Below are 19,537 nucleotides of genomic sequence, written 5' to 3' on the forward strand. Positions count from 1 at the left end.
AATGACAAAATAGCCTGTGCAGTACTGCCTATAGTGGAAACAGAGGCCAAAATGAGCCCGAATCAGAAATCTAAGCAGACCTGCGAACGCTCGCCAAAGCTCACAGAAATCGGAGAAAGTGAACAGGCGAGTGTTGGAGCTGCTGACGACTAAGCCTAGGAGGACGGCACCTGCTCTGATACCAATTGTTGGAATTAGGGTTGCAGAGAAACGCATACAGCTTGGAGAAGAAGGATAAGCTCAAGGCACACAATAGAGAGTGTGTTACTTAGTGTGCAATGGAAAGATAGATAGCCCTAGAGTGATGGGCGTATATATAATGCACGGGGGAAAAAACCTCCTAAAGAGAGAAAAAATGCCCCGGCGGTCCTAGTGTGTTCACACACATCACTATTACATGTATATGGTAACAGCTTATATACCCAAATTCACTTTAAAAACTTTCCAAAAAATCCAATAACATAAATAGAAAGTATAGATTAATAAAAATCTTGCAACTAATCAAGTTGAATGTTTTCGCTTGAAAACTTGTTAGAAAATGAAATGCTCCATAAAAACTTGAAAATGATAAGAGCAAAATTTGCATCAGCTACAAGGTTTTACAATAATACATCAAGGGGGCGCAATGTTCTAACGAAGAAAGCCTTTTTTATTCTAAATTGAACAACTTTTCGATTGACAACAAAGAAATACAGCTTGGGCAATGTACATATCACATTGAGATACATTGAGATACTTGCGAGTATGGCCGAGTTGCCAGTCATTATTCATAGAGTAGTTGTGTACCGCATCATCATGGAGATATATTTGAAGGTCTACGATTTCTCAAGCAACAACATCAATGTTGAGTGCCTCTCCATACTCCCATTGTCTGCGTCCACCTTCTATAGGGAAAGAACATTGACAAGCTTTGCTTTGCAATATGGTATCTAAACAACAATTTCTCCCCCATTACACAACACTTAATGTTATCTCCCCGGTGATTGACCATCGTGGTTTTCCATCCAACTGCACATCCACCTCCCTCTCCATTAGGTTATTGCTACCAATCTGTTATCTAGTGTAGGCCATTCCAAACTCTCCATGCTTGGTGAGTAAATGGGAAATAGATTGCCATACCCATTTTGCCTAGGTGTGACATAAGTATGGCTATAAAAAAACATGTTCCGTGAGGAAAGCTCAGAGAATAACAAACTTACATATAGCAATTCACCAAGTTCCATGCGGATGGCTTCAATGGTCCTTGTGAAAGACTCTACCAGCTCTGACTCTTTGAAATTACATGGAAAAATATATGTAAGAAATGAACAAACAGTATATGTCATGCACACATTTGAAGCAATTTATGAGGTGCAAGTAGAAAATAGACAATACTAAGAATTCAAATGAAAGGGGAAGTAAAATTTGTAGGGAAACTTGATTGAGTTAATGTTGTTAGCCGCTTACTATCTTGAGTTTTTTTTAACTCCATAATTATTCCCTTCCAATGTTGTGCTCAAGAAGCTATGTTTCTCCTAGAGACGTTGTGTGCACCTCTTGAACTTGGTTGCAATGCCACCCACAAAAATCATTTTTAGTTGATAATAACCCAGCAACCACTACCGGCTTGTACATTGCTATAAAAAATTCACTCGATAGCACTCCTAAGCCGTTGAGCACTTGGGGATGCCATGGAAGGAAGTAGCACCACTTGCACAAAGAAATTTATGATTAGTCCATGCACACTCGTTTTCTTAGTTGCATAAAGATCAAAGTTAGAAGGTATACAAAGACAATCAATGTCATTGCTAAGAGCAAAGTTAGAAGGTATACAAAGACGGTCCATGCACACTCATTTTCTCAATTGCATAAAGAGAAAAGTTAGAAGGTATATAAAGATGGTCAATGTCATCGCTATGAACCTCCACCTACAAGTTGGCCTATTAGTAATATGGTAAGCATAGCTATGGGTAGATAGGAAATATGACGGACTTACCTGACAAAGCACTTACCTAATAGAACACCCAAGAAAGAGTAACGGTCTTACCAAACAAGGTAAGCATAGCTATGGGTAGATAGGAAATATGATGCACTTACCTAACAAATCACTTACCTAATATATCACCCAAGGAAGATTAATGGTCTTACCAAACAAGGTAAGCATAGTTATACATAGATAGAAATAGGATGCACTTACCTAACAAAGCACCCAAGGAAGAGTAACGGTCTTACCAAACACTGCTCCAATGAATAAAAAGAGACTATATCTTTAAAGAGAAGTTGCTTGTGAGAGGGATAGGTAAAAATTTGTTTTAAGCTAACCTAGTCTAAGTGTTTGGTTGGTAGAGGCAATCAAACAAAACATTGTGTACTACAACAAATAGCAAGTAATCCAAAAAAAATTATTGGCTAGATTTTGGTGACATTGAGAAAGAGAGGCAAGTGGAAATAATATGGCAGTGTGCAATCCATCTAACCTTAACTTTGCAATTCAATGAATAACTGGCATAGTTTAGTAGGATATTTGATGATTCAAATAAGGATTATATAATGAATGGCGCTAGCAATGTGAATTATCTACTATGGGATAAAATGATGTCAATAATACCAAAGGCCATGAGACACAATAATAATGAGCTTAGCAAGATTGTGTTTATACATGAGGTGACAAGTTCTTTATGATTTTATGCCCTCAAAACAATGTTCACTAGTGTGGGTTGCTATGAGGATAAATATATATTTTTAAACATGAAGCAGACATATAGGGCTATTTTGAGAACACCTCTGTTTAAAGAGGGAAAAAGCCATTAGGATACATAAGATCGATACCAGCATAGATGCACATCTTGAAGATGTATCTCAAAGAAATACAACAACACATGTCCTTGCACGTTTGATTCTTGATGATCATTCCTCAATTGTCACTCTAAAGTAATTTTTTTTGGTGTGTATGGTGCGATAGACTGATGCATGTTCAAGAGAACTCATTTAACCATAACAACAATTCAAGAGCCTTTTTTTCGCCCACTTGTATGGTTGGGTGACAAGGCCTTTATTGCACTAGAATGAAGGAATCAACACCCATTTGGTTATATAGTGTAATGGAAATGGCCTATGAACTTTGAGAATAGCAGAATAATTGACAGTAGCAACATAAACATAGTACTTAATTAACTTGGCATGAACAATACTTTTGCAATAGAGAGAGTATTAGAGAACATGACAATAGTTGAGGACCGGATTTACTTGGAGCCGGTCCCCCCTCCAAAAGGAGTTTGTATTATAGATTCTCCCATCAAGAGAGAATTGTTACAATACAATCTTTGTGTTCCTTGTGACCTTGGTGATGCTATGAAGATGGAAAGCTTCATGCATCACGTGCATAACATAAACTTTGCAAAAAGCATTAACTATCCCAAGCCTCAGTCCCAAGGCCTCAAACACCTTCGAAGGTGGAGAGAGCTAGCAGGTAATGAGGGTAGGGAAGAGGAAGAAGAATCATCCATAGGAGAAATAAATAGTTCCTCACTTATTATCACTCTTCTTGCTTAGCATAGCATAATAGCATAGTAATGAAGATGAAGAAGATGGAAAGCTTAAGCATTGAAGCATGGCTTTTGGTTGGATTTGCATTCCATAGCAAAGAGTGTTGGTGTAGGCTCTCCAGTTCTCAACAAGCACACCAACACTCCACTTCTCAACAAGCTTGAAGAAGGAGATGGAGCTCTTGCACTTTGCACTTCACATAATGAGAGAGAGAGAGAGAGAGAGAGAGAGAGAGAGTGTGTGTAGGAGAGTATACCCCTTCCCGCCCCCCCCCCCCCCCCCCCCCCCCCCCCCTCTCATGCTTGGTCCACCTCTCTCTCTCTCTCTCTCTCTCTCTCTCTCTCTCTCTCTCTCTCTCTCTCTCTCTCTCTCTCTCTCTAGTAATATTTAATTACATCATTTGGGACATGTGTCCTCTTTTTCCTCTTTGAGAGAGAGCTTAACTATTTATTTTTATGCATCTAAATTCTCATTGAACCCCTTTAAAGCCTATTCAATAGGATTCAAGCACATCATGAGGGCCACATGTGGAGAATTTAGCTCCTCTCCATTTTGTTCACCAGTCTTTTTAGAGCAAAAGAAAGATGGCACATATCACATGTGTGTCGACTATAGAGCACTAAATGTTTCCCCTATCATGGCTAGAAGATCTATTTGATAAGTTATAAGTTTTGGCCTGAAAAATGCTCCATTCGCATTCAAACTCACGATGGACAAAAATCTTCAGGCCACTCAAATTCTCTTGAGGAGCACAATTAACATCTCCAATTGATTTTTCAAGCATTGAGGGAGAACAAGCTTTTTCTCAACCAAAATAAAAGCGAATTTTTCCTTCAAGAGATTCAATATTTAGGTCACATTATCTCTCAAAATGATATCCATATGGATCCATCAAAGTTGGAGGTAATAAAAGCATGGCCTAATTCAAGGAATCTACTTGAGCTAAGAAGCTTTATTGGTATGTGTGCATACTATAGACACTTCATAGCAAAATTCTCTCAAATAGCTGGACCATTACATGACTTAACAAAGAAGAACATCAAGTACTCATGGGTTGCTAAAGAACAAAATGCTTTTGACAAGCTCAAAGAGAAGCTTACGTCTCAACCTATCCTTATGCTTTTGGATCTCTCAAAGTCATTTGAGGTCCAATGTGATGCTTGTGGTGATTGCCTTGGAGCAGTTTTGCTTCAAGAAGGGCATGCCACAACATATGAGATCCGAAGGCTCAATGTCAATGAATAGGTCTTGGGCATTTATGAGAAAGAGCTTTTAGTTGTTCTATATGCCCTAGACACATGGAAGCACTATTTATTGGAGACTCCATTTATTTTACGAACTGACCACCAAAGTCTCAAGTACCTCATGACGCAAACCAAGCTTTTCGACAAACAAATGAGGTGGGAAAATTTTCTTTCGCAATTTTATTTTCATATTGCTCACATTGCTTGTAAGCACAATCAAGTGGCCGATGCACTTCCACAAGGACCAAAAGTCAATACGGTGTCTATAGAAACTCACAATGATCTATCTTCTATGATGGATGAGTATGCTACTGACCCTAACTTTAAAGATGTAATGTAAGCCCTTGCTTTCGAGAAGAAAGAGGGACCATTCACCTTGCAGGATGGTTACCTTCTCCATGGCAATAGGCTATGTGTTACCCACTCCCTTTGTGAGACATTCATGTGTGAATCCCATGCTCCTCCCTATGTGGTACATAGAGGCATTCAACCTACTCTTCGAGGAGTAGAGACGTACTTCTATTGGCTTACCATGAAAGTGGACATACAAGAATATGTTTCAAAATGTGTGGTATGCCAAATGACTAAGTATGATAGAGGAAAGAAACCTGGATTACTCCAACCATTCCCAATCCCTAATTCACCATGGGAGAGTATATCCATGGATTTTATCTTTGGATTACCCAAGTCTATCCATGGGAATACACGAATATGGACGATAGTTAACAAGTTTAGCAAGCAAGCACACTTTATTCTTGTCAAAAAGACTATTAAGGCGCACCAAATGGCAACGATCTTCATATTTCAGATTTTCAAACACCATGGATTCCTAACATCCATCGTGTCAGATAGAGATCCTAGAATGACCCGTAATTTTGGAAAAGGTCTCTTTGAAAATCTAGGTGCGAGATTGAATTTCTCTTCGGTCTATCACCCACAAACGGATGGCCAAAGTGAGATAGCCAATCTTACAATACTCAATCTACTAAAGACTTATGTTACAGAAGTAGATCAACGCTCACAATGGGAGAAGTACTTACACCTTGTAGAGTATGCGTACAATAATACTATCCATACTACTACGGAAAAAGCACCTTTTGAGATCATAGAGGGAATACCTAAAAGTCCCTTGCTACTTAAAGTACATGGGAAGATCTTCGTTGCTGATGAGTATAGCCATAACCTACAAGAATCTTTTCAAAAGGTTAAGGAAGCTATATCCATCTCTCAATAAAGGAAAAAAGCTGTTGTTGTGACAAGCACAGAAGGGCCTTAACTTACAAAGAAAATGATTGTGTTTTACTTAAGTTTCCCAAGACTCAATTGAGGCAAACGACGGGCAAAAACCCTACGGGGCATCAAAAGTATTATGCTAAATTAGCAAAAAGATACTATGGTCCTTTTGAAATCTTGAAGCCAATCAATGACATTGCTTATCAACTCAAGTTGCCTAACCATTGGCTCATACACAATGCTTTTCATGTGAGCCTACTTAAGCCCTACAAAGGAGAGCCACCAAGACAACCAATTATTGAAGACCCTCCAGAAATCGAAGACCAAGAAGAGGTGCTACAACCCGAAGCTGTCCTTCTGCATGAAGACAAGGTACTACGGCATGGTAAGATTATCCAATGATTTCTTATTAAGTTCAAAAATTATCCTTTTGAAGATGCTAGATGGATACAAGGAATACAGCTTAAGGATAGTATGAACCTTGTCAATGCTTACAATGCTGCACTAGGGTAAGCAAATGTAAATGCTTTCTAAATTAACAATGTTTTTGTCTTATAGGACTAATCCTCTTTTTGCACAAATTTAAATAGTATGCATGCTTAGAATCATGTTTGTGATGATGATGTCACTCAAACACCAAGTAGAATTTGTTGCTCTACTTTGGGAGTATGATATGGACTAATTAGCAAACATGCTTGCTGCAGCTACATCTCCCAAGCACCAAATGGACTAGTCATCCATTATGGAATGATGTCGTAGGGTGAAAAGGGATCCTCTACCCACTAAGAAACGTAGACTAATGACTAAAACTTTATCTCTTCTACCTCATAGTCGAGGACGACTATGACTTCAAGAGAGAGGTAATGTCATAAAATCTAATATCTAACCAACCCAAATTATTTTCTCATATTAAACTGATCATTTAATGTGGGAGATAAACTAAAACAAGGGTTAGAATATAGACATGTGCTTATGGATTTATCTCAACACGGGGCCAAGGTTAAAGGGATCCAAATAAGAGATAGTATGTTAAAGAGCAATGCTACCTAATGGAACTTAAAGACCTTAGGGTTAGCTTCATTAAAGACCTCCAAAAGTTAGTTTTAAAAAGTCCTTTGACCTTACGCAATGTAGGGCTGACCTTGAGGTGGTAACCCTACCCAAGTATGAGGTGCTCGTCGGCTTGCTAACTAAAGTGCTTAAAGTGGTTCGTGGGAACCTTGCCCAAAGCTTGAGGGTGATTTTTATGCTTAAAATGACTAAGGTTCTTGAAGTGTTCAATTCAAAGATAAACTCTAAAGAGGCATAAATGGTTTCCATGCTTGATTGACTAAGTGCTTAAAGTGTTCAATTCAAACCAAATGACTTAATAAGCATAAAAGACACATGGAAAAATTCTCCACATGTGGCCCTCATGATGTGCTTGAATCCTATTGGATAGGCTTTAAAGGGGTCCAATCATAATTTCGATGCATAAAAATAAAAAATTAAGTTCTTTCTCTCAAAGAGGAAAAAGAGGACATCTGTCTCCCCTCCCCCTCTCACTGTCTCTCTTCTCCCCCTCCCTCAAAAAGGGTGATTATCAATAACCCATCTCTTCCCTTGCAAATGGTAATGGACATTTTGCATCTCTTGTTTCTAGCTGGCAGTGCTCTGCCTATCACCCTTGCCTACCACCACCACTGCCTCCACTTCCTCCTCCTCACCCACCGGCTGGAGACGATGCATTATCTTGAGATGCCCTATATGGATATTGTCAAATGCCCTACGTGGGTTGGACATTGCTTACACCCCCTACGTAGGCCATATCTTTGACCTTCTTCCACCCACGTCCTCGTTGCTACTTCTATCTCGCCTCCCATGGCTACTTGTAGATGCAAGCATATTGTTATAGCGGTGATAAGCAACAAGGTGATCAATAGATCTGGAAAATTTGAGCTACATGATAACCTACTATAGTGTTATCTTGGGTGGGTTGTTACATCATGATCACACAAATTGTCTCGCAAAAACGGCAATTATGTCTAAAATTAATCAAGCAATTCATGTATGAAGCCTAGATAACCAACTCAAATTCTAGCTTTATCATCTTGTATTGATTTTGGGAATATAGTGAGGGATATTTTGGGAATTTTTGAAAATTTTAAGGGAATTTTGGGAATTTAGGAGTGCTTTGGAAATTTTTGAAATTCGAGGGGTATTTTGTGATAGTGTTTTGGTAATTTTTGTTGACTTTACATGCAGACAACGCTAGGTAGACAAGCACAGAGCAGCCTCGACGCATGGAGAGAGAGCGACGGCACAGCAAAGGAGGGCATGCAGGTGGAGGTTTGGCAGCAGAGAGTCTCTCTCTCTCTCTCTCTCTCTCTCTCTCTCTCTCTCTCACACACACACACACACACACACACAGAGGCGAGATAACGTGGGCGACAATGTGCAGACAGCTTGAATGACAAGAGTACCCACAAATGCACGTGAATGGAAGAGGCAAGAGACAAAGCAAGGGTAGGCAGAGCATTCAGGCGGTCTGTGTGTGTGTGTGTGTGTGTGTGTGTGTGGGGACAAGGGGGAGTAGCGTACAACTGAATGGAGGGGATCTCGCGTGGCCAAACCAAGGCAATTGCATGACTGGGCAAAGCAAGGGAGGGCACAGCTCTGAGATGCGTGCGCATGATGAGGCCCATGTGAGAGGCTGGCAAAGGCAGGACGAAAGAATCGTGAAAGATTCGCACTAAAAAAAAGAAGTGGAGCCAGTAGGAGTGTGAATAAGTATTTAAGGGTGTTCACTAGCTTGGCGAATTCTCATGTGACATTAAGTATCAAGATAATGGATCTAGAGTTGACATTAGTCTCGACCTATTTGGAGCTCTTTTTTGCCCTGCCCAAAGGGCTAAGGCCATAGTGATGTGTTCCCCTTTGTTAGTGAAAATTCTCATGTGTTAAAAAAAAAATATATGTATATATATATATATATATATATATATATATATATATATATATATATAATGAAAATGTTTGATTGGTGAGTGCATTGCAACATTCAAGAAAGAGTCATGAGTGGTAGTGGTGGTTTGTTGAAAAATGTGAAGGATCCAATGTGTATGAGTGGACTAAAAATATGAAACTATTTATGTATTTTTGGCCTCCCTAAAAGAAGTGAGACCTTAGGAAAAGGGGGAGGTTATTTTTAAAAATGTACAATTTTTGGATTGGTCGATGGAAAGAAAAGACACTCGTTTAAACCATTGAAGAGCTACTGCCTTGTTGTATCATAATGGTTTTCACAAAGCTGGGTGCAGACAATCACATACTACTCCACCAGCACTGCCAAAGCTACTCTTAGCACCAGTGTGACGGAGCCACCATTGACAGAAATCTTGGCCCTCAGACCAGACACTCACATTACTAGGCGGACTGCCTTTATCTGCAGCCTTCCTTGTGGCTATGGAAGCTTCATTCTGTAGAATACTCGCACCTCTTTCATGCTCAGGGATTTCACAATTACCCCTCAAATAGAAGTACTTTGCTGACCTTGGAGATTCAAATATGGAGATTGAACGTTGAGGATGCCAGGTCTGCTGGAAGATGTTCTGATCAGTCATGTGTATGGATGGCATGGAAGATTGTAGCCTCCTATTGGTGTCAAATTCAAGGACAATCAAACAGGGTGGCTGAGGGTGGGAATGCTTGGGCAATCACCTGCTTGCAAGAAGCACTTTTGAAGATGCTCCCTGGAGGGTGCGACTGCTTGGCCAACCACCGGCTCTTGCTTATAACTTTGAGCCACGCAAGTGCAAGAAAGCACAGACACCATAGCAAAAGAGAGGAAGAAGAGCAACAAGGAAACCCTCAACACTCAAATTGCCTGTCTTGATCGCTTGTTGTAGGTTATGTTGCACCCCCTCCTTTCCCTTTCCTGCCTCCCACTATCCTCACCCATGCATGCCTCTATTTGTGTGTGTGTGTGTGTGTGTGTGTGTGTGTGTGTGAGAGAGAGAGAGAGAGAGAGAGAGAGAGAGAGCACGCAGGGAGAGAGCCAACACCTGCGCAGGTTGAAGAGAAGAGAGAGTTATACTCTCCAGCTTTTTTGTTGTCTGTCCGCAACCTCCTTTTCCCATATTCTTTGCCCCGCATCCGCCTGCTTGTTCATATCATTCGCCTCAGAGCTGGCGAGAGCTAACGAGCAGCACCCAGCAGTGAAAAAATCTTGTGGAGGATTGGTATAGCGTAGGACATTCAAATGGGGCAGATGACCACAGCAGGTGCTGCACACACGAAGGGGGAGACAACAACAACATTGTGCGTCCTTTTGTAGATTAAGAGGAGCTCGTAGGGAGGATAACGACAGGGGTTGGATGGGGTTAGGTCGATTCCAATTTTTTGATGAAGGAGCGGGGATCTCTCTCTTAGGTTTGTCCAAGAGTGCAATGTCCTACGGGTTATCATGATCAAAAGAGGAGGAGGAGGGGTTACATGATGGGCTTTGCGAGGTGCATGTGTTGTAGAATAATTTTTTAAAGCTTGTTGAGGAGTGGCTTCTCCTAGGTGCAACAAGGCATGACGAAAGCTTGTTGAGGAGTGGTTGATCCTAGGCGCAACAGGGCATGACATGGAGCATGTTGAGGACAAGCCAGGGAGATCCAAAGCTTACGAAAGAGATGGCAAGGGACGAAAGGGGGTGTGCATGTGCGTGAGAACAAGGGAGAAAGGTACTGCAGGTTTTTGAGTGTATTTGTCTTGTTAAAAATGAAAGAGTACCTGCTTGTGTTGCCAATACCTTCTTGCCAAAAATAGAAGAGACAAGATGTGATAAGCAGGGATGATGGATGTGTGCGGACAAGACGTAGAGAGAGAGAGAGAGTAGGTGATGATGTATTTTTCACCTTGCTAGCCAAATTACTCCACAGTGAGAGAGAAAAAAACACATGTTTGCAATATCCATTAGGATTAATTCAAGCAATAATTTTACAAGGAAATGCCGTGGTTGAGAACTTGAGAGAAAATTATCACAAGACCAAATGGAGGGTCCTTATGCTTCCATGCAAGTGCATTAGATAAAGGGTTATCTTGTTACCTGCCACCATCACCCACAAAAAACAAACAAGACATTGTTAGTCTCTCAGGTGGAAGGCAAGTGTCATGAGATACTCCTACATGTTATAGATGTCCATCTAAAGCAAAAAGAGAAGGATAAGTGACATAAACCTGGTTAGAGGGGTCCATTTAAGAGTAAGTGTAGGTAATGATGTTCTTAGAGGTGTACAACTCCTTGATGGAAAGTCTTGGAAAAGTAGTCACCTTATATAGGTGCTCATGACTTCACTTTTTCCTCCAAGAGAGGAGTCGGTCAAGAGGAGTGGGGCATTTACTTTGCAAAGAGAGAAGGGTTGTCAGTTAGGAGCATCTTTCAAAAAAATGTGTATGGCTGTGAAAGAGAGTCACGTTGCCCTCTTTTCCCTTTGTATATTTGGGTGGTGGCCCCTATGTCTTATTAGTTACTAGCTTGCGCGACCCGCCTACTAGCGGGTCTCGCTCGCTCTTACTATGACACAAATTAAATTAATTTAATGATACTTGTTTACATGATGTCAAATGTCGATTTATTCCACTCCATGTTGGGTGCGAGAGAGAGAGAGAGAGAGAGAGAGAGAGAGAGAGAGAGAGAAGGGGGCGGGAGAAGATTATCGTGCGAGTTATTGCAGTGCAATTGTGTTCGATCACTTCCCATGCCCATTGCCATCCCCTTTCAGCAGGTAACAATCTGGAAAATGTGTACAACTTTTGCAAAGTCCAAACTTGATATCCTCCAGCAGCAACCCAGTTCACAACTTGCTTCACATGGATCGTGAACATGGACCCGTAAGTGTGCGCACGTGTTTATAGTCACGACTTGCTGCGTTTAGTGGTACTCACTCTATGTGTGTGTGTGTGTGTGTGTGTGTGGCGCTCGCTATTTGATTTAGTTTCTTCCATGTGACTCGGGAGGGTGCCGGAATCCCTCCCCCATTCTATAAGAAGGCTGAGTGCAAGTAGACTCCTGAAGCACCCCACTCGTGTAAAGAGCTCTCTACCAGCCACATGCCTTCTAGGTTGCTACAGTGTTTGCTCTTTACGGGAAGACATCATAAACGAAGAACACAGATCGTTGGTTCCTTTACAAACAAAAGCTTTTGGAGGGGTGTTGGTCTTAAAATGGAAAACCAATCATACGGGCTGCATATAATGTTCTTGAAAAGATCACCACTGGCACAAAGAGACCCGCCTATACCTTTCATCGTTCAAACAAACAGACAAATTACTAAGTGCAGTAGATAAAATTCCATTGCAGTCCCAAGTTTGCAATTAAACAAAACTTGGAATGACCCAAAGAGATCTCTACATCATAAAAGCATGAATTACATATGTATGATAGATCTTGTGGAAACACTTACCATAGCGATTTAGTGAAAAATGTATGCATTTTCCACTACATGTAGTGTTGCCCTAACCATTTTTTGCTTTTAAAAAAAAGGCTATTGTAATCCACAACCAAAAGAACAAAAAGATGTGAAGGTAACTATGTACATAACAATCTGGAACATGTGTACAACTTTTGCAAAGTCCAAACTCGATATCCTCCAGCAACAACCCAGTTCACAACTTGCTTCACATGGATCACAAACATGGACCTTGTAAGTGTGTGCACGTGTCTATAGTCACGACTTGTTGCATTTAGTGGAACTCACTCTACGTGTGTGTGTGTGTGTGTGTGTGTGTGTGTGTGTGTGTGTGTGTGTGTGTGTGTGTGTCGCTCTCGTTGTTTGATTTGGTTTCACCCACGTGGCCAAGGAGGGTGCTTGAATCCCTCCCCCTAGTATCTATAGTATAGATATATATATCAACTTCTCTATCTCTCTTAACTGATCCTCTCTCTCTCTCTCTCTCTCTCTCTCTCTCTCTCCAAAATAGAGAGAGAGAGAGAGAGGAAACCTATGCATGATGATGATGTTGTTGATAATGATGATCTCTCTCTCTCTCTCTCTCTCTCTCTCTCTCTCTCTCTTCTGATATCTAATATACTATGTCGATATATAGTGACTTAGTGCAATACATATGTCGATATCTAATATACTATGGATATATAGTGACTTAGTGTAAGAGACAAAGGAGCAATACATATGTCAATATCTAATATACTATAGATATGTGGATGATTTCATTCTCTTTAGACAAGGCTTCGTGTCTCTATTGAGGGTAATTGATTACATTGATTAGAGATGCTTTGGGTTTTTCTTGCTAGAGTGAGACAGGCACATACATGCTTTATTATGGAGTTCAATACACTTTAGTAAAGAACCCGTTCTGTGGAGGGGCTTGATTATGATTTCTTCTAGAGCAATAGCCCTTATCAAAAACATAGGATGCATCACTTTTTGTTGATGGTACTCTCTCAAGATAGAGCTACATAGATTATTAGATCTAGACACCCTCATCCCTCGGGTACATACATCATCGATATATTTATTGTTGTTGCATCGACGTCATGATTGAGAGGCTATAATAACAGCTATGAGGTTCTTTATAGAGGAGGAGATTGATGACACATTGCAGGGGCCCACAAGAGAATTTATGTGATGGCACTTTATAGTGGTTGCCCACTCAAGAGAACATGTAACATGCTTTGGGAAATATGCTACCAAGTGGCTCTATTAGTCCACTTATTTGCTTACATTTTCAACGTTTGCTACCTTATTTTTGTAGACATTTGTATTGAGACGATGTATTTTTTTGTTTCAAAGATCTTTTAAGCCTTCAGCAAAGACATAAATAAACATTTCATTGCATTCATCCCCCCCCCCCCCCCCCCCCCCCCCCCCAAAAAAAAAAAAAAAAAAACACAAAACCCAAAAAAATAAAAATAAAAATTATGCTAGAATCTCATTGAGTTCTCTTAGCTTGAGGCATTTCTAAAATGACAAAAGGCAAAATCGGATTCAAGGGGCCAGTTCATATGATTTGCACCTATTGCTCTAGATTAGTTCGCAAACCAGTACACTATGTTTTTGAACTCGACCACATAAAGAAGTGTGTTGACCTAAAAATTGGGGCCAAGTACGCAGCTTGCTTGGCCTACACCGGCCAAGCATGCTGCATACTTGGCCCCAATTTTCTACCTGTGCTTGCTACTAAATAATCCATGTGTGCAGCCATGTGCAAGGCACCTAACATCCCAATGATGGAGATCCACGTTCTCTTCCAATCTCATAAGATTCCTACAACAGACACCTTATTAATCTCCTAAGATTCCTACTAAATAAAAGGGATTTTAACTAAGAGGGGGTTTACTACTCTCTCTCATGTAAATAAATATTTCATCATTTTTTTTCCAAACTTGAGGAAAGCTTGCACGTTAGGGTGATTTTGGAGTGTGTGAAAGAGACCTTAATTCTTTCTTTTTATTTATAGAAAAACTCACAATTGTGAGTGAATTATATTGAGCAGCCTAAAAAATTACAAGGTTTTTTCATGCTCATGTGAAGCCATGACAGCATCCAGGGATCATAATTACATCGGCTATTAGGGCAGCCACCCCTAACAACTCGCCTCCATCCTAAGCATTTACCTGTGGCCAAGATTTGCCCCCATCCTAAGCATTCCATTTGCTGACAACAAGGCACAAGTAGTCCTACACCAATTCTCCGAGTGATGCTTGTGCCCGAGTGCCCATATTATCACTTTGCTTTCTTGTATAATTTCTGCGAAGCTTGCCACCTCAAAACCTCCTTCAAAGACACGACGGTTCCTTGTCTGCCATCCCTTATGAAAGAGGAAGTACCTGACGATCTGAGTGCTGACAAGGAGTGCAGGACTACCTAATTTTTTACCTCCAAGGCATAGGTCAGTCTTGAAAAACCTAATTTTCCATGTTCTCTGGACCCACTTGCATACTTTCCCTGCGAGGCCTTTGATAGTTGGGCAGTTCATGAATAGGTGGGCCAGATCTTCACTAGCTAACCTGCACCCCAAGCATCGATCTGACTCAATCCCTCTCTCCTGAATCTTCACCCCCGTCGGTAGAGCACCCCAAATAACCTTCCATAAGAAAACCTTTTATGTACTGCGGAACCTTTGGCTTCCATATGTTCTCCATTACATGCTCCCACCTTTCCTCTGGCCATTGCTTTTTCCATAACTTGTTAAGGGGGCTAGTCCAATTCTTCTTTTGCATCCTTGCCTATATAAATGCTTTTAGTATGCGGTTTCCATAAGAGACTACTTCCGGGCCATTTCCAGGCATTCCAGTCCAACTCCGAATCACAGATTGGCATCACTAGATTGTCAAGCTCTTTCATCACTTTGTGGACAAGCAAGACCTCCAAGCTATTAAGTTGATACTGGGTAGCCATAAGGTACTATGGTGCCCCAAGGTCCCTCAACACTATCTAGCACGGGGTCTTAACGACCCCCAAGCGGTGGGATTGACGGCCAGAAACTGGCCACGCAAATCTCAAGGCCGAGGGAGTGTCTACAAAAAGTCAACGCACGGACGAGGGCCAGAGACTTGAACTCACGACCTTGCGATTGGGAGCCTAACGAGATAACCACGCAGATGCGTGTGGTTCGTTGAAACCACTATGAGCGCCCTTGATTATAAAGCGAGTTTACGTCCCTCCCCCCTGTCCTTGTTTACTTTTCAGCAATCAACATCCGTACGCCTCTCTGTTTTTGTGTCTGCACTTCTCGACTGTCGATCCCACCGCTTGGGGGTCATTAAGACCCCGTGTTAGATAGTGTAGAGGAGGTTCCAAGGTACAAGATTTTATGTTTACTTGGTGAGCTAAAGGCTCTTTTTGTGCAATCTGCACGCAGAGGCCACCACATGGCATGGTCATCGGTCAACGCCAACGTGTAGTAAAAAAAGCGTAAAATGGCAACACCATGAAAAGCAACGGTCTATAATCTATAAAAAAGCTTTGCAACCATCAGCTTCGTGATTGTCATCCTTCGCAGCAGTCGCTCTGGAGCTCCCATCAACCTGAACCCGTTACTAGCATTCGCTCTGCACCCAGCCATATACGCACACACATCTCTCTCTCTCCCCCCCCCCCCCCCCCCCCCCCCCAAGAAATATGCTCTACCAAAGATGCTTATGTCCAAAACTGTAATGTTAGCAAGCTCGTGAGATATTAACCTTGTTAACTCGCTCATGTCGAGCCTCAATCTGATTAACTGCTTGCTCTGAGGCCGTTCACATGGAACTCCTCCAACCCACATACTGGTTCTTGTGAACCATGTCTGCGAGGAGCGAGAGAGAGAGAGAGAGAGAGAGAGAGAGAGAGAGAGAGAGAGAGAGAGAGAGAGAGAGAGAGAGAGAGAGAGAGAGAGATAGTTCTATGATCATCCTCGAAGGTCAAATATGACCTATGGGACCAAATGAACATGTCACGTGGTGTGAGTGAAAGTCACAAGTGACTCTCGATGCTCAAAAATGGTTGAAATGAGCGTCGCAATAGAGAGTCCACATCCTAGTTGGGAGAGGAGGGTATGTAGGGAGAGCTCATGGGCTAAATATTTGGGGAAAAGAGGACCTAATGTGGTCAAAAGCTGAGCACTCAAGTAGTGTGTGGTACTCACTCTCTCGCACTTGATGAGGGCATAAGGTGCAAAGTCGATGAGACTCCTCGCCAATGCCCCAACGTTCTGTCTCACAGTGTAAAGAATGGGGGGAGAGATGCCCGAAACCCTGGAGGATGGCTTTATCTTGTCGTGCACTTGAACTTCTTAAAGTGTTGTGCCAGTGGTAGAGTATGTCAAGATTGGCCGATTGTGAGGCTGGATATGAGATCCCGGAGATCTTCTTGAGCAGGGGTGGATGCATTGATGGAGAATATTGGACTGCTAGGTGCTCCCCTCCGTCAAGGTCTACAGTCGGGGGGCATAGCATCTCAGTCGTCGAAGCTACTCGCATTATTTTCCATAGTTGAAACTATAGCAGAGGATGCACGCCAGCTCAGCAGTTAGAATGCGGACCTCCATGCATATCTCACAGTGTGACACCTCAGCAGCCAGAATGTGATCAATGCTTGACAAGTCAATAGCCGAAGTGTGATCAGCCGCTCGACAAGTTAGGTGCCACCACATCAGTAGTTGGGAAGACCTCTGTGTGCCCTCTGATCTATGTACCCTGTACCTCTCTTCATGGCCCCCCTCCTGCAGACCTTGACGACCAAGAATGGTCACCAGCAGCAAAACTCTCAAGAAAAGAAGACCTAGGTAAAAACTATACTCTGCTTTGGGTTCACTTGTATTGAAACCCCCTCCTCCCTTTGCAAAATTTGGGATTGGGTCTGAAGTAGGATCAATTCCTTGCACTCTTTTTACAAGTTACACCTCAGGAAAAAATACAAAAAATCTTTGCCCAGGGCATGCATAAGAAATACTGCAACGAACCACTTGAAGAGTAAGTATACAATTGTTGCAGGTTAAGTTCGGCCGTTGCATGCATATCATGCCAAATCCTGAGCCTCCTCATGAGGGCACTTGAAGCCTTCGATCCGCAATGAGGGACCGACAGACAAAGATGGCATAGCCACAACCTTTGGTTTCCAAGAAGCCACATGAGAACAAGACCTACGTGTATTGCGAAACTATGTATCCTGTACAATAGGGTTGCTGGAACAAATCGGAGGCAAACAATATGCTATGGAGCCGCCAAACATGACAAGCCCAAACTCCTCTCTTTTTGGATAGGCGAGACAATAGAAGTATGTCTTGTCTGACAAATTGAGCCTTTTCTTGAATTTGACTCTGGAAAGAATAGGCAGACTTGGGACCCAAGGCCACACTTACGATAGGCTAACTTATGAATGTAAAGCTTGACATCCCACCTTTCACAGTCAAGTCATCGAGATTGGATGTCAGCTAATCGGCAATGAGCAGCCTGCTTAGGGAATTCCCTACTTAGGGTGGGTTCACACGATCTTCCAGTAAAAATTCATGCTTTGGAAGCTTTTTCCTTCACTAGTTTAGACGGAGGTGCAAGTAAACAGCTCACAGAACTACCTCAGCAAATCAGGTTTACCTCTTATCTTTGCGCTATTGGCTGCAATAACAAAAAACACACTCTCCGCACTTCATGCTAAAAAGGGGATGGTAGTAGAAATTGTTCGGAGAGGAGAAAGGGGTACCCTCCAGATCCTGTAATCAAATATTAATTAAGTACAGTATGGTTTGCAAGACACTTGTAGAAAAGAATCTATAACTCTTTATGTACTGGACCTTTGACATAGAACATAAAGTAAGATCTGCTTCTCTTTAAGCTTAATCAATATCCTACATCTTTTGTGTTTATCTTACTTCATGTTTTGTGTATGGCGAGGAAGATATATATTCACAACACTTGACGTTTCGATTGCACGAGCGCGACTTTAGCTTGACAACACTGCAAGGTCCATTATCAACATCTAATTTCTCATGTCTATGTGTTTGCTTGGCGCAACACATAACACATATACGCTACGCGACAGGGCACGACTTCCGTTTCTTATAATTTTCGGAGAGACCACAATGTCAACTCTCCACCATATTTTTGTATGACACTTCTGCATGATGTGCACTGTATACTTTACAATTTCACTCTATGACATTTCATTGCAAGACATAATGTTTAACTATTCACATTGCTTTTTTGTAGCTTGACTCAAATATTGGCCTATGGATTGGACAATGAAAAAGCACCAATACAACATTGCACGTCAGTAAAGCATTTCACTTCTTGTTGCAGTTTATTCACGCTTTATCCATTTGCTTGTTTTAGAATTTTACACATTACTTCATTTGGTTTAATTTACTTGGACATTGTTGTTAATTACGCACGCAACTCTTTACATACAATTGCTAGCCAATGCATGTGGTGTATTGAAGTAGTGGATGCACAAGTAGTGAATACATGTAGTGTATTACAATAGTAAATGCATCATGTGCATCTTTACTTTAGTCTAAATAATTGAGGACATATTATATAGGTCCTCGTTTCTCCCATACTAGGTGTCAGTATGAAGTTCTCAAGGCAAGCCCACCCTCCTCACTATCTCAGACGAGCATTTTAGGAGGGGATCAATGGCCCACGTTTATTACGGGGATTAGGTGCAATCTGAGCCATCTGATCCGCTTCTTGTAAATTCGAGAAAATGGGTAAATTTGGGTGCACCAAAACTTGTAAATTCGGGTGGCATGCACCCCCCCTCCCCCCAACTCGAACCCACAGCGTCACTGTTGAGAGCCTATCACCTTAACCACTTTGTCTCCGCGTGTTTCTTGAAAGCATTGGGAGACATGTTCTTGATAAATTCGGGTTAGTTTAGTAAATTTGGGCGGCATCGCAAGAGCGACATACCGCGATAACCCGCTCCCACAGTTTAAAATTGGCCATCGATCGATCCCCTCCTAAAAAAGCCACTGCGAGATAGTGTTGAGGGCAGGCCCACCAAGCAAGACTAGTTGAGACTGGAGGGTGACTTTTTGGGGGCTCTAAACTCTCAAGCACGTGGCATGTT

At 41.7% G+C, this 19,537-nt stretch overlaps 1 protein-coding gene across 3 annotated transcripts; it reads right to left on the minus strand.

Annotated features, from left to right (window-relative positions):
- Window positions 1-558: 558 nt before the first annotated feature.
- Window positions 559-10,657, minus strand: LOC147437045 (uncharacterized). Of its 3 annotated transcripts, none has more exons than XM_086486449.1 (3): window positions 10,046-10,594; window positions 1,200-1,264; window positions 559-1,008 (listed from the first exon to the last, which is right to left on the minus strand). In XM_086486449.1, exons 1-3 carry the CDS (start codon window positions 10,134-10,136, stop codon window positions 952-954), a joined length of 213 nt encoding a protein of 70 aa, XP_086342575.1. In that variant the 5' UTR covers window positions 10,137-10,594; the 3' UTR covers window positions 559-951. The 3 variants fall into 3 exon arrangements, with proteins under 3 accessions (XP_086342575.1, XP_086342574.1, XP_086342573.1); XM_086486448.1 differs by having other exon boundaries at window positions 1,200-1,270; window positions 10,046-10,533; XM_086486447.1 differs by having other exon boundaries at window positions 992-1,128; window positions 1,200-1,270; window positions 10,046-10,657.
- Window positions 10,658-19,537: the final 8,880 nt, after the last annotated feature.

This window comes from Adiantum capillus-veneris, chromosome 17, assembly GCF_014529385.1.
Source record: "Adiantum capillus-veneris isolate H3 chromosome 17, ASM1452938v2, whole genome shotgun sequence".
Taxonomy (NCBI): domain Eukaryota; kingdom Viridiplantae; phylum Streptophyta; class Polypodiopsida; order Polypodiales; family Pteridaceae; genus Adiantum; species Adiantum capillus-veneris.

What these genes read in the sequence shown, in the direction of transcription:
- LOC147437045 (XM_086486447.1), bottom strand. Translation starts at nt 10,136, where the DNA reads ATGCGGGGCAAAGAATATGGGAAAAGGAGGTTGCGGACAGACAACAAA. An exon ending in CTTCTCTTCAACCTGCGCAG is followed by an intron (nt 1,271 to 10,045) that starts GTGTTGGCTCTC and finishes GTAATTTCAAAG; the next exon opens with AGTCAGAGCTGGTAGAGTCT. An exon ending in AACTTGGTGAATTGCTATAT is followed by an intron (nt 1,129 to 1,199) that starts GTAAGTTTGTTA and finishes TGTCACACCTAG; the next exon opens with GCAAAATGGGTATGGCAATC.